General features: G+C 37.3%; 1 protein-coding gene across 1 annotated transcript in view; it reads right to left on the bottom strand.

The window, feature by feature from the left end:
* The window catches only part of UQCRC2 (ubiquinol-cytochrome c reductase core protein 2), a 34150-nt gene that overhangs the window by 9051 nt on the left and 9077 nt on the right, over positions 1-16022 (bottom strand). The window contains exons 8-10 of the mRNA XM_059037021.2: positions 7800-7857; positions 3721-3816; positions 3217-3416 (exon numbers count right to left, since the gene is read on the bottom strand). Of these exons, the coding sequence (XP_058893004.1) occupies positions 3217-3416; positions 3721-3816; positions 7800-7857 (354 nt within the window). The remainder of the gene's footprint in view (positions 1-3216; positions 3417-3720; positions 3817-7799; positions 7858-16022) is intronic.

The raw sequence follows: 16022 nt of genomic DNA, 5'->3' as shown, positions 1-16022 counted from the left end.
AAGCTCAGGACCAGATGGCTTCACAGGCGAATTCTATCAAACATTTAGAGAAGAGCTAACACCTATCCTTCTGAAACTCTTCAAAAGATAGCAGAGGTAGGAACACTCCCAAACTCATTCTACGAGGCCACCATCACCCTGATACCAAAACCAGACAAAGACGTCACAAAGAAAGAAAACTATAGGCCAATATCACTGATGAACATAGATGCAAAAATCCTCAACAAAATACTAGCAAACAGAATCCAACAGCACATTAAAAGGATCATACACCATGATCAAGTGGGGTTTATTCCAGGAATGCATGGATTCTTCAATATACGCAAATCAATCAACGTGATACACCATATCAACAAACTGAAGGAGAAAAACCATATGATCATCTCAATAGATGCAGAGAAAGCTTTTGACAAAATTCAACACCCATTTATGATAAAAACCCTGCAGAAAGTAGGCATAGAGGGAACTTTCCTCAATATAATAAAGGCAAGATATGACAAACCCACAGCCAGCATTGTTCTCAATGGTGAAAAACTGAAACCATTTCCACTAAGATCAGGAACAAGACAAGGTTGCCCACTCTCACCACTCTTATTCAACATAGTTTTGGAAGTTCTAGCCACAGCAATTAGAGAAAATAAAGAAATAAAAGGAATCCAAATAGGAAAAGAAGAAGTAAAGCTGTCACTGTTTGCAGATGACATGATACTATATATAGAGAATACTAAGGATGCTACCAGAAAACTACTAGAACTAATCAATGAATTTGGTAAAGTAGCAGGATACAAAGTTAATGCACAGAAATCTCTGGCATTCTTATACACTAATGATGAAAAATCTGAGAATGAAATTAAGAAAACACTCCCATTTACCATTGCAACAAAAAGAATAAAATATCTAGGAATAAACCTACCTAAGGAGACAAAAGACTTGTATGCAGAAAACTATAAGACACTGATGAAAGAAATTAAAGATGATACAAATAGGTAGAGAAATATACCATGTTCTTGGATTGGAAGAATCAACATAGTGAAAATGACTGTATTACCCAAAGCAATATACAGATTCAATGCAATCCCTATCAAATTGCCACTGGCATTTTTTACAGAACTAGAAAAAAGAATTTCACAATTTGTATGGAAACACAAAAGACCCCGAATAGCCAAAGCAATCTTGAGAACGAAAAATGGAGCTGGAGGAATCAGGCTCCCTGACTTCAGACTATACTACAAGGCCACAGTAATCAAGACAGTATGGTACTGGCACAAAAACAGAAATATAGATCAATGGAACAGGATAGAAAGCCCAGAGATAAACCCACACACATATGGTCACCTTATCTTTGATAAAGGAGGCAAGAATATACATTGGAGAAAAGACAGCCTCTTCAATAAGTGGTGCTGGGAAAACTGGACAGCTACCTGTAGAAGTATGAAATTAGAACACTCCCTAACACCATACACAAAAATAAACTCAAAATGGGTTAAAGACCTAAATGTAAGGCCAGACACTATCAAACTCTTAGAGGAAAACATAGGCAGAACACTCTATGACATCAATCACAGCAAGATCCTTTTTGACCCATCTCCTAGAGAAATGGAAATAAAAACAAAAATAAACAAATGGGATCTAATGAAACTTAAAAGCTTTTGCACAGCAAAGGATACCATAAACAAGACCAAAAGACAACCCTCAGAATGGGAGAAAATATTTGCAAATGAAGCAACTGACAAAGGATTAATATCCAAAATTTATAAGCAACTCATGCAGCTCAATAACAAAAAAACAAACAGCCCAATCCAAAAATGGGCAGAAGAACTAAATAGACATTTCTCCAAAGAAGATATACAGATAGCCAACAAACACATGAAAGAATGCTCCACATCATTAATCATTAGAGAAATGCAAGTCAAAACTACAATGAGATATCATCTCACACCGGCCAGATTGGCCATCATCAAAAACTCTAGAAACAATAAATGCTGGAGAGGGTGTGGAGAAAAGGGAACACTCTTGCACTGCTGGTGGGAATGTAAAATGATACAGCCACTATGGAGAACAGTATGGAGGTTCCTTAAAAAACTACAAATAGAACTACCATATGACCCAGCAATCCCACTACTGGGCATATACCCTGAGAAAACCATAATTCAAAAAGAGTCATGTACCAAAATGTTCATTGCAGCTCTATTTACGATAGCCAGGACATGGAAGCAACCTAAGTGTCCATCAACAGATGAATGGATAAGGAAGATGTGGCACATATATACAATGGAATATTACTCAGCCATAAAAAGAAATGAAACTGAGTTATTTGTAATGAGGTGGATAGACCTGGAATCTGTCATACAGAGTGAAGTAAGTCAGAAGGACAAAAACAAATACCGTATGCTAACACATATATATGGAATCTAAAAAAAAAAAAAAAAAAAAAATGTCATGAAGAGATTAGTGGTAGGAGGGAATAAAACACAGACCTACTAGAGCATGGACTTGAGGATATGGGGAGGGGGAAGGGTAAGCTGTGACGATGTGAGAGTGTGGCAGGGACATATACACACTACCAAATGTAAATTAGATAGCTAGTGGGAAGCTACAGCATAGCACAGGGAGTTCACCTCTGTACTTAGTGACCACCTAGAGGGGTGGGATAGGGAGGGTGGGAGGGAGGGTGACAAAAGAGGGAAGAGTTATGGGAACATATGTATATGTATAACTGATTCACTTTGTTGTAAAAGAGAAACTAACACACTATTGTAAAACAGTTATACTCAAATAAAGATGTTAAAAAAAAAATTAAAAAAAAATAAAATAAAAAATAAAGGGAACTGAAGTGTGAATTTCTGACTTTTTAAGCATTCAATTCTTCTTTTTATATTAGAATAACAGTAAGTTTTTGATAGACCCACTAAGGTACTAAAATTAAGCCCGGCTGCCTCTTCAATTTTACAAAGATTTTCTCTGTGTTCACCTTAACTTTTTTTTTTTTTTTTTTTTGGCCACACCATGTGGCATGCGGGATCTTAGTTCCCTGTAGGGATAGAACCGGTGCCACCTGCAGTGGAAGCGCACTGAGTCTTAACCACTGGACCACCAGAGAAATCCCTCATCTTAAATTTTAAAAGCATATTAACGTTAAGAGCAAGTTATCAGGACTACATCGTAAATACTGAGCCTGTGAAAACAAAAGGAGAGATATCAACTGTTCAGACTCACATCAAATGGCTGGTGAATTCCCTTGGCAACAGCTTGGTATAGAGAGCTGGTGGCATTGCTGCCCCTCTTAACATGTGGTCCAGCACCGAGGACATGCTGGAGAACACTAAACGCATTTGCTTCTGCACTTCCTGCAGCAGCACTTTCTGCTACAAGAGCAGCATGGACGAGACTGTCTCCATTCTGTTCTCGAATTTCACCTGGGGCCAGGTAAGGCAAGAGCAAAGAAAGTGGCTTTTGGTTTTATTCTTCAATATTCTCTACAACACAGTATTAACCCATTAAGATTAAGCTTTTCCCTGGCCTGGTGCTCTCCTTGCTATCCTGCCCTTCCCCCAACACATACACAAACATGTTTAATACATAACACTCAAGCAATCTAATTCTTTCTTTCCACATTGATACTATTTGGTAGTAAATAATCAGGGCTATTATACTCCAATATGCTACTGGGGGGAGAGGCAGCATCCTGGTAAATTAACCTTAATGGAACAAAACGCTTACCTCCACGGTACTTGGTCTTTGCACCAGATAAACCAAGCCCACCCCTCATGTTGAGAAACTGCTCAGCAACTTGCTTTAGAACAGGATGACTCACACCTATTTCAAAAGAAACAAAAACAAACTAGAACCAGAATTTCTAAAACACAATTGTAAAACACTATTTTAAAAATACATCATTATACAATTCAAATATTACAGAAATAAAGAAAATAACAGCCTCCCATAATGCCACTCTTCCAGACACATGCATTACTATATATTCATCTAGAACTTTTTCTATGCAAATATTAATATTATCCTTTTTATTTTTAAAATATGTCATTCTATTGATATTGTTTCTAACTTGTCTTTTGTAATTTACATCTAAGTGAATGGACTACACCAAACATTTAATGGTTATAAAGAATTTTATTATATTGATATACCATCATTTATTTAATCAATCTCTTCTTGAGGGACATTAGTATGCTTCTAATAGTTGGCTATTAAAACAATATGCCAATGTGCATCAAAAGACATTTTCAAGAGTGAAAAGATAATCCACAAAATGGGAAAAAATCTGGTAAGGATTAGTATCCAGAATATATAAAGAACTCTTATAACTCAACAATTAAACAAAACAAACACCCCAATTAAAAAATGGACATGGGACTTGAATAAGCATTTCTCCAAATAAGATACACAGACGACCAAAAAGCACAAAAAAATATGTTCATTGTTATCAATCACTACGGAAATGCACATCAAAACCACAATGAGACACTACTTCACACCCATTAGGATGGCCATAAGCAAAGACAGATAACTAAGTGTCTATAAGCACGTGGAGAAATTGGAACCCTTGTGCACTGTTGATGGAACGTAAAATGGTTCAACTGCTTTGGAAAACAGTCTGGCAGTTCTTCAAATGGTTAAACAGAGAGATACTCTATCCTGTCAATTCTACTCCTAGGTATACACCCAAAAGAATGAAAAAGATGTTTTGTTAAAACTTATATATGAATGTTTATATTCATAAAAGCCAACATTCAGGAACAACCCAAATGTCCAGCTAATAAATGAATAACAAAATGTGGTAATGAAATATATTTTTCAGCCAGAAAAGGGAATGGAACATTGGTACATGCTACAATATGGATGGACTTTGAAAACATTATGCTAAGTGACTAAGTGAAAGAAGCCAGTTACAAAGGCTATTATTGTATAATTCCCTTTATATGAAATATCCAGAATAGTCAGCTCTATACAGACAGAAAGGAGATTAATGGTTACCACAGGCAAGGAGGAGGTGGAACAAGGAGTGACTGCTAATGAGTATGGGGTTTCTTTTGGGCATGGTGAAAATGTTCTGAAATTAGATAGTGGCAATAGTTGCACAACTCTGTGAGTATACTAAAAACCACAAACTGTACACTTTAAAAGGGTGAATTTTGGGGGCTTCCCTGGTGGCACAGTGGTTGAGAGTCCGCCTGCCGATGCAGGGGACACGAGTTCGTGCCCCAGTCCGGGAAGATCCCACATGCCGCGGAGCGGCTGGGCCCGTGAGCCATGGACACTGAGCCTGCGCGTCCAGAGCCTGTGGTCCGCAACGGGAGAGGCCACAACAGTGAGAGGCCCGCGTACCACAAAAAAACAAACAAACAAATAATAAATAAATAAATAAAAGGGTGAATTTTATGGCATGTGAATTATACCTCAATTAAGCTGTTATTTATAAAACAAATGAACAAAAACCCAATACTGAAAATAATATTCTCATGCAACTATTTTGTAAACTTGACCAAATGTTTCTGCAGGGTAAATTTTCAAAAGTAAATGCTAGGCCTAAGAGTATGAACAATTACAATTTTAATATATTAAAATAGACCTCCAGGGACTTCTGTGGTAGCACAGTGGTTAAGAATCCACCTGCTGATGCAGGGGACATGGGTTCAATCCCTGGTCTGGGAAGATCCCACATGCTGTGGAGCAACAACTACTAAGCCTGTGCACCACAACTACTGAGGCCACGTGCTTCAACTACTGAAGCCCACACGTCTAGAGCCTGTGCTCCGCAACAAGAGAAGCCACCGCAATGAGAAGCCCGCACACCACAACGAAGAGTAGTCCCCACTTGCCACAACCAGAGAAAGCCTGCGTGCAGCAACAAAGACCCAACAGAGCCCCCCCACAAAAAAAGACCTCCAAAAATGTACCATTTTACACTCCCACCAATAACTTTTGAGAGTGCCTATTTCTCCACACCATGGTTAATACTAGGCAGTGTCAATCTTTTAATTTTTGTCAATTTCAGATTAAAAATTTTTTAGTTATTACATCTTTTACAATAATTGGCCATACACACACACACACACACACCTTTCCCCACGAATTGGTTGTTCATGCCCTTTGTCTATTTTTCTACTAAATTGTACTTAAAATGAAGCAAAACAAAAACAAAAGCTCTTTGCTTAGAGAAATCTGCCCTTTGTCATAGGTTTTGCAAATACTGTAATGAATTTGAAAGCCTGTGCTTTAAAAAGTTAAATGCTGGATTCTGCTTAAAAATAAAAAAGACTAGCTATTTTTTTTTTCAGAGTTGTGGAGGATTTATTTATATGCTATAAAACTGTTGGGGAAGTTGTATTTTAAAAAAATTTTATTGACATATAGTTGATTTACAATGTTGTGTTAATTTCCGCTATAAAGTGACTCAGTTATACATATATATATTCTTTTTCATATTCTTTTCCATTATGGCTTATCACAGGATATCGAATATAGTTCTCTGTGCTATACAGTGGGACCTTGTTGTTTATCCATTCTACATATAATAGTTTGCACCTACTAATCCCAAACTCCCAATCCTTCCCTCCCCCCTCCCCCTTCCCCTCCCCCTCGGCAACTACAAGTCTGTTCTCTATGTGAGTCTGTTTCTATTTCATAGATATGTTCACTTGTGTCGTATTTTAGATTCTATGTATAAGTGATATATGGTATTTGTCTCTTTCTGACTTACTTCGCTTAGCATGATAATCTCTACGTCCATCCATGTTGCTGCAAATGGCATTATTTCATTCTTTTTAATGGCTGAGTAATATTCTATCGTATATATATGTACCACATCTTCTTTATCCATTCATCTATCAATGGACATTTAGGTTTTTCCATGAAAGACTAGCTATTAAAATCCGATCACATACTGACTTTCTGACATAAACAGAGGATGAGTTCTGAAATTTTGTTCAATCCTGTGTTCACATAATTATAGCTTAAAGGACTACTCTTTTTTCTTAATGACTCACATTGAGACAGTGAAACAATACTTTTATTCATAACTGTAAGTGCAACATTTAATAGTAGCACATCTTAGAGTTTCTCTTTTTTTCAATTAACCACTTTCTAGAATGAGACAGAACAACATAATGGAGAATTGTATAATCAGAATTTAAGAAAATACCCAAGTGAGTATATTATAAATTGAGGCTGGTTACCTATATAGTGACAGAATCACAATGCACTGGAAAGGTGTCCCATCCCCTACCACACCAAATTATAAAGGAAAAGTCAGCAGCCTCAGTGAATTTTCTGACTATCTACCACTTTCTCTGGGAGCCAAGGACCATGAAACTGTAAATTATCTAGATATCGATCTATATATAACTATAAAAGATGTATATATACACAGTCAGTTACATATGATAGTACCTGATTTTACAGAGTTTCAAGGATAATTCTACCTTCTCATTGAATAAGTTAGTCACATGTTTCACTATCTGCCAAATCATCCTTTTTTTTTTAACTGAAGATTTACAATGTTGTGTTAGTTTCTGGTATACAGCAAAGTGATTCAGTTATAAATATTCTTTTCCATTATGATTTATTACAGGATATTGAATATAGTTTCCTGTGCTATATAATAGGATCTTGTTGTTTATCCATTCTATATATAACAGTTTATATCTGCTATTCCCAAACTCCCAATCCAACCCTCCCCTGTCCCCCTCCCCAATGGCAACCAAAAGTCTATTTTCTATGTCTGTGACTTAAAAGCTACTTTTAAAAGAAGCAAACTGACATGCAAGCAATTCCCAACTTACCAAGTCCAATCAAAGCTATTCTTGCACTTGTAAAATGATTCTGTACATAGTCATGTAACTGAGGAAGTAAAAACATTTATTAGGTTATATTGGTATAAATATAAAAAGCTATAAAAACGTGAAACTGCAGTTCAGCAGAAGATAAATACTCAGGCTTAAAAGCTGCTATAATGAACTATAAGGGACTACTTAGTACTGAATTAAACTGAGCTTTTAAAAACCATTGCTTAAAAAGAACTAAAACTTAATGTGGTGATGGTTATGTAACTCTGAATATAATAAAAACCACTGAATTGTGCATTTTAAATGGGTAAACTGTATGGTATGTGAATTACATCTCAATGAAGCTGTTAATGGAAAAAAACAGAATTAAAAATTAGAGCGCACATTAGCTTGAACTTGAAGATATGGGACTAAGTATATGATTTTTATTATAATGTGATTTAAGTAGTATATCAGGTTTCTTTTGTCTTTATACAGGTAGTAATAAAGCACTGTTATTAACATTCTATAGTAGGGCTAATAGAGTTATATCACTATACCCCTCTTGCGCATCTTTGAAGGTTTTTTTTGCTCTGAGGTTACTGTCTATACCAGGGTTTCCAACCTGGGTAATTACAGAAATTATATGGGGAGCTTAAAAAACAAAAACACTGTCAATGTCTCCCCACCCCATCCTATTCCTAGGCCCACTATATAGACTGATATAGTAGATTCAATGTGAAATCTTCGAATCTTTCTTTAAAACAAACCACCCACCCATCTAATCAACCACCCAGGTGATCTGAGGATCAGCGAGATTTGACAATCACTGGTTTATACTATCACTTTAGACCTAATATACAAAAATAGTGCTAAAACATGCATTCTAAATAGGCACACTATTGCTCCCAAGGGAGTGAAAATTAGTTCTTCGGGGTAAGAAAAAAACCTTATTGCTTCACATATAAACTACAAATATACATAAAGTACATAAACAGATACACAGTATATCCATGGCATTAAAAATTCATGAGGGGTGGGTATTGGCTAAAAAGGCTCCTTGGCTAATGTTGAGAACTGTGAAGCTAAGTTAATAAAACTAAACTTTTATTCAATTTATCAGAATTTGTGCCCTAAAATGAATGGTATCTCCATCTATGGAGCCACCTTGGAAAGTCATATTCTTTTTTTTAAATGTTGATGTTTTTCTATTGAATGCTGCCTTTGCTCAAATTATTCTAGCAACCATTTCTTTAGAATTTCCTTTAGCCTAGGGATATATTTTAAAAATGCTAATAACTTTGAGATAACCATGGTTAACATCTTGGTATTTGTCTATGATGCACACACCTTATTTTTTAAAAAATGGGACCCCTTGGTAAATCCTATTCATAAATTACCTTTCCTTTACTTGACAATAAGCTATGAAAATTTCATTATCAATTAATATTTTTGAATGGTTGAATAGTATTCCATTCTACAGATATTTAATATATTATTTAACTCGTTCTCTAATGTTGGATATTTGATTTGCTTTTTCTAATTTTTCACAATGACATACAATGCCACAATGGACATCCTTGTAGGTAAATGTTTTGTTATGTGCATCCTTTTAGCTACCTCAATAATATATCTTCAATAATATATCTTCACAAGAGTGAATTTGATTTCTGAAAAACTTCAAAAACTTACTAGAGGCCAATCTTATGAAAAATGTTGGCTGTTCCAAGTTGGATGACATCAGTTATAATTTTTTTTAATAGTACCATATGAATGGTAGGCATTAAACCGATAACTGGATAGTTTTCTTAACTAGGAGATAAGTCAAAAGAGGAAAGGGATACAAAATTCAGTTTTCTGTAGTGGATAACCAGAAATGAAAATAAAAACCTAATTTCTGAGTCATATATACTTTGAAAGTGTTGATAATTCCCAGTTTTTCTCTTAATGTCTCTTGGTAAAAAGTTTTTTGGGGGGTGGGTGAGTGGTAGGAGTATGAAATTAAGATCATATACACATATCTACACTTGCAAATTTAATGCTCAAAGTTTCACAATTTGGAAACAAAGTTTTATGATATATACATGGCTGTGACATGTGACAAATCTGTACTGCCAGCAAAGTGAAGCAGGTGTGCTAGAGAAGGTAAATGAGCTGGTGAGCAGGCTGATGCCAGAATGGGAGGCAAGAAAGTGGGGTTCATTCCTACCTATGTATTCAGAGTGGTTAAAGGAAGACTTTTAGTCACAAGACTATGGTATTTAAACACTTACATACTGTTTAAAAGATAGATATACATAGAAAAGGGTCTAGAAGAAAAATACACCTATGTGCTAAGAATGAGTGCCTTTAGGTGTGTGAGATATCTTTTCTCCCCCTTTATTTTCTGAAATATCTATAAGGAACATGTCCATTTTGTAAGAAAACCTTTTTTAGTTGAAAGATACACAAATATTGTTCAGATGGAATTTTAATTAAAAAGCAAGCTGATGGATGGGAAATTCCCTGGCAGTCCAGTGGTTAGAACTCTGCTCTTCCAATGCAGGGGGCACCAGTTCAATCACTAGTAGGGGAACTAGTACCCCACAAGCTGCATGGCATGGCCAAAAAAAAAAAAAAGCAAGCTGATGGAAAAAAAGCAAGCAAGAGAATTTCTTAAATTAGAAGACATGAAAAACTAGCAAATGAAACTGAAGTGGTAGATGAACATTCAATTTAATGTGAAAATAAGCACATTTTAAAATGTAATGTGTTGGAGCCTGAACCAAGATGGTGGAGTAGGACGTGCTCACTCCCTCTTGTGAGAACACCAGAATCACAACTAGCTGCTGGACAACCACCGACAGGAAGACACTGGAACTCACCAAAAAAGATACCCCACCTCCAAAGACAAAGGAGAAGACACAATAAGACAGTAGGAGGGGCGCAATCACAGCAAAATCTAATCCCATAACTGCTGGGTGGGTTGGTTACTCACAGACTGGAGGACACTTATACCATGGAAGTCCACCCACTGGAGTGAAGGTTCTGAGCCCCATGTCAGGCTTCCCAAATTAGAGGTCTGGCAACAGGAGGAAGAATTCCTAGAGAATCAGACTTTGAAGCTTAGTGGGATTTGATTGCAGGACTTCAACAGGACTGGGGGAAACAGAGGCTCCACTCTTGGAGGGCACACACAAAGTAGTGTGTGGTGTGCATCAGGACCCAGGGGAAGGAGCAGTGACCCCAGGGGAGACTGAACCAGACCTACATGCTAGTGTCGGAGGGTGTCCTGCAGAGGCGGAGTGTGGCTGTGGCTCACAGTGGGGACAAGGACACTGGCAGCAGAAGTTCTGGGAAGTACACCTTGGCGTGAGCCCTCCCAGAGTCTGCCATTAGCCCCACCAAAGAGCCACTGTAGGCTCCAGTGTTGGGTTCCCTCAGGCCAAACAACCAACAGGGAGGGAACGAAGCCCCACCCATCAGCAATCAAGCAGATTAAAGTTTTACTGAGCTCTGCCCACTAGAGCAACAGTCAGCTCTACCCATCCATCACCAGTCACTCCCATCAGGAAACCTGCATAAGCCTCTAAGATAACCTCATCCACAAGAGGGCAGACAGCAGAAGCAAGAAGAACTACAATCCTGTAACCTGTGGAACAAAAACCACATTCACAGAAAGACAGACAAGATGAAAAGGCAGAGGGCTATGTACCAGATGAAGGAACAAGATAAAACCCCAGAAAAACAACTAAATGAAGTGCAGATAGGCAATCTTCCACAAAAAGAATACAGAATGATAGTGAAGATTGATCCAGGACCTCGGAAAAAGAATGGAGGCAAAGATTGAGAAGATGCAAGAAATGTTTAACAAAAACCTAGGGCTTCCCTGGTGGCGCAGTGGTTGAGAGTCTGCCTGCCGATGCAGGGGATATGGGTTCGTGCCCTGGTCCGGGAATATCCCACATGCCGCGGAGCGGCTGGCCCGTGAGCCATGGCCGCTGAGCCTGCACGTCCTGAGCCTGTGCTCCACAACGGGAGAGGCCACAAAAGTGAGAGGCCCAAAACAAACAAACAAACAAAAAAAAAAAACAAAGACTTAGAAGAATTAAAGAACAAACAGAGATGAACAATACAATAACTGAAAAGAAAAGTACACTAGAAGGAATCAATAGCAGAATAACTGAGGCAGAAGAATGGATAAGTGGCCTGGAACAAAGAATAGTGGAATTCACTGCCACAGAACAGAAAAAAGGAAAAAAGAATGAAAAGAAATGAAGACAGACTAAGAGACCTCTGAGACAACATTAAACACAACAACATTCACATTATAGGTGTCCCAGGAGGAGAAGAAAGAAAGGACCCGAGAAAATATTTGCAGAGCTTATAGTCGAAAACTTCCCTAACATGGGAAAGGAAATAGCCACCCAAGTCTAGGAAGTGCAGAGTACCATACAGGATAAACCCAAGCAGACACACGCTGAGACACACAGTAATCAAGTTGGCAAAAATTAAAGAAAAATTATTGAAAGCAGCAAGGGAAAAATGACAAATAACATACAAGGGAACTCTCATAAGGTTAACAGCTGACTTCTCAGCAGAAACTCTACAAGCCAGAAGGGAGTGGCATGATATACTTAAAGTGATGAAAGGGAAGAACCTACAACCAAGATTACTCTACCCGGCAAAGATCTCATTCAGATTTGATGGAGAAATCAAAAGCTTTACAGACAAGCAAAAGCTAAGAGAATTCAGCACCACCAAACCAGCTCTACAGCAAATGCTAAAGGAACTTCTCTAAGTGGGAAACACTGAAGAAGAAAAGGACCTACAAAAACAAACCCAAAACGATTAAGAAAATGGTCATAGGAACATACATATCGATAATTACCTTAAATGTGAATGGATTAAATGCTCCAACCAAAAGACACAGGCTTGCAGAATTGGATACAAAAACAAGATCCATATATATGCTGTCTACAAGAGACCCACTTCAGACCTAGGGACATATACTGACTGAAAGTAAGGGGATGGAAAAAAGATATTCCATGCAAATGGCAATCAAAAGAAAGCTGGAGTAGCAATACTCGTATCAGATAAAACAGGCTTTAAAATAAAGAATGTTACAAGACACAAGGAAGGACACTACATAATGCTCAAGGGATCAACCTAAGAAGAAGATAAAACAATTATAAGTATATATGTACCCAACATAGGAGCACTTCAATACATAAGGCAACTGCTAACAGCTGTAAAAGAGGAAATCAGGGCTTCCCTGGTGGCGCAGTGGTTGAGAGTCCGCCTGCCGATGCAGGGGATATGGGTTCGTGCCCCGGTCCGGGAAGATCCCACATGCAGCTGAGCAGCTGGGCCCGTGGGCCATGGCCGCTGAGCCTGTGCTCCGCAACAGGAGAGGCCATAGCAGTGAGAGGCCCGCGTACCGCAAAAAAAAAAAAAAAGGAAATCAACAGTAACACAATAACAGTGGAGGACTTTAACACCTCACTTACACCAATGGACAGATCATCCAAAATGAAAATAAATAAGGAAACAGAAGCTTTAAATAACACAATAGACCAGATAGATTTAATTGATATTTATAGGACATTCCATCCAGAAACAGCAGACTACACTTCCTTCTCAAGGGCGCACAGAACATTCTTCAGGATAGATCACATCTTGGGTCACAAATCAAGATTCAGTAAATTTAAGAAAATTGAAATCATATAAGGCATCTTTTCTGACCACAACGCTATGAGTTTAGAAATGAATTACAGGGGAAAAAAACGTAAAAAACACAAACACATGGAGGTTAGACACTACGTTACTAAATAACCAAGAGATCACTGAAGAAATCAAAGAGGAAATCAAAAAATACCTAGAGACAAATGACAATGAAAACACGACAATCCAAAACCTATGGGATGCAGCAAAAGAAGTTCTAAGACGGAAGTTTATAGCTATATAAGCCTACCTCAAGAAACAAGAAAAATCTCAAATAAACAATCTAACCTTACACCTAAAACAACTAGAGAAAGAAAAACAAACAAAACCCCAAAGTTAGCAGAAGGAAAGAAATCATAAAGATCAGAGCAGAAATAAATGAAATAGAAACAAAGAAAACAATAGCAAAGATCAATAAAACTAAAAGCTGGTTCTTTGAGAAGATGAACAAAATTGATAAACCATTAGCCAGACTCATCAAGAAAAAGAGGGAGAGGACTCAAATCAATGAAATTAGAAATGAAAAACGAGAAGTTAAAACAGACACCACAGAAACACAAAGCATCCTAACAGACTACTACAAGCAACTCTATGCCAATAAAATGGACAACCTGGAAGAAATGGACAAATTCTTAGAAAGGTATACCTTCCAAGACTGAACCAGGAAGAAGTAGAAAATATGAACAAACCAATCACAAGTAATACAATTGAAACTGTGATTAAAAATCTTCCAACAAACAAAAGTCCAAGACCAGATGGCTTCACAGGTGAATTCTATCAAACATTTAGAGAAGAGCTAACACCCATCCTTCTCAAACTCTTCCAAAAAACTGCAGAGGAAGGAACACTCCCAAACTCATTCTACAAATCCAACCATCACCCTGATACCAAAACCAGACAAAGATACTACAAAAAAAGAAAATTACAGACCAATATCACTGATGAATATAGATGCAAAAATCCTCAACAAAATACTAGCAAACAGAATCCAACAACACATTAAAAGGATCAAACACCACCATTAAGTGGGATTTATCCCAGGGATGCAATGATTCTTCAATATACGCAAATCAATCAACGTGATACACCATATTAACAAACTGAATAATAACCATATGATCATCTCAGTAGATGCAGAAAAAGCTTTTGACAAAATTCAACACCGATTTATGATAAAAACTCTCTAGAAAGTGGGCATAGAGGGAACCTACCTCAACATAATAAAGGCCATATATGACAAACCCACAGCAAACATCATTCTCAATGGTGAAAAACTGAAAGCATTTCCTCTAAGATCAGGAACAAGACAAGGATGTCCACTCTTGCCACTATTATTCAACAGTTTTGGAAGTCCTAGCCACGGCAATCAGAGAAGAAAAAGAAATAAAGGAATACAAATTGGTAAAGAAGAAGTACAGCTGTCACTTTTTGTAGATGACATGGTACTATACATAGAGAAACCTAAAGATGTCACCAGAAAACTGCTAGAGCTAATGAATGAATTTAGTAATGTTGCAGGATACAAAATTAATGCACAGAAATGTCTTGCAGCCCTATACACTAATGATGAAAAATCTGAAAGAGAAATTAAGGAAACACTCCCATTCACCATTGCAACAAAAAGAATAAACCTACCTAAGGAGGTAAAAGACCTGTACTCAGAAAACTATCAGACACTGATGAAAGAAATCAAAGATGACACAAACAGATGGAGAGATATACCATGTTCTTGGATTGGAAGAATCAATATTGTGAAAATGACTATACTACCCAAAGCAATCTACAGATTGAATGCAATCCCTATCAAATTACCAATGCCATTTTTTACTGAACTAGAACAAAAAATTTTAAATTTGAATGGAGACACAAAAGACCCTGAATAGCAAAGGCAAACTTGAGGGAAAAAAACGGAGCTGGAGGAATCAGACTCCCTGACTTCAGACTATACTACAAAGCTACAGCAATCAAGACAATATGGTCCCAACAAAAAAACAGAAATATAGATCAATGGAACAGGATAGAAAGCCCAGAGATAAACCCATGCACCCATGGTCAACTAATCTATGACAAAGGAGGCAAGGATATACAATGGAGAAAAGACAGTCTCTTCAATAAGTGGTGCTGGGAAAACTGGACAGCTACATGTAAAAGAATGAAATTAGAACACTCCCTAACACCATACACAAAAATAAACTCAAAATGGATTAGAGACCTAAATGTAAGACTGGACACTATAAAACTCTTAGAGGAAAACATAGGAAGAACACTCTTTGACATAAATCACAGCAAGATCTTTTTTGATTCACCTCCTAGAGTAATGGAAATAAAAACAAAAATAAACAAATGGGACTTAAACTTAAAAGCTCTTGCACAGCAAAGGAAACCATAAACAAGATGAAAAGACAACCCTCAGAATGGGAGAAAATATTTGCAAATGAATCCATGGACAAAGAATTAATCTCCAAAATATATAAACAGCTCATGCAGCTCAATATTAAAAAAACAAACAACAACCCAATCCAAAAATGGGCAGAAGAC

The sequence above is a fragment of the Kogia breviceps genome, chromosome 14 (genome assembly GCF_026419965.1).
Source record: "Kogia breviceps isolate mKogBre1 chromosome 14, mKogBre1 haplotype 1, whole genome shotgun sequence".
Taxonomy (NCBI): Eukaryota; Metazoa; Chordata; class Mammalia; order Artiodactyla; family Physeteridae; genus Kogia; species Kogia breviceps.
This window is presented reverse-complemented; position numbering and strand designations above follow the sequence as displayed.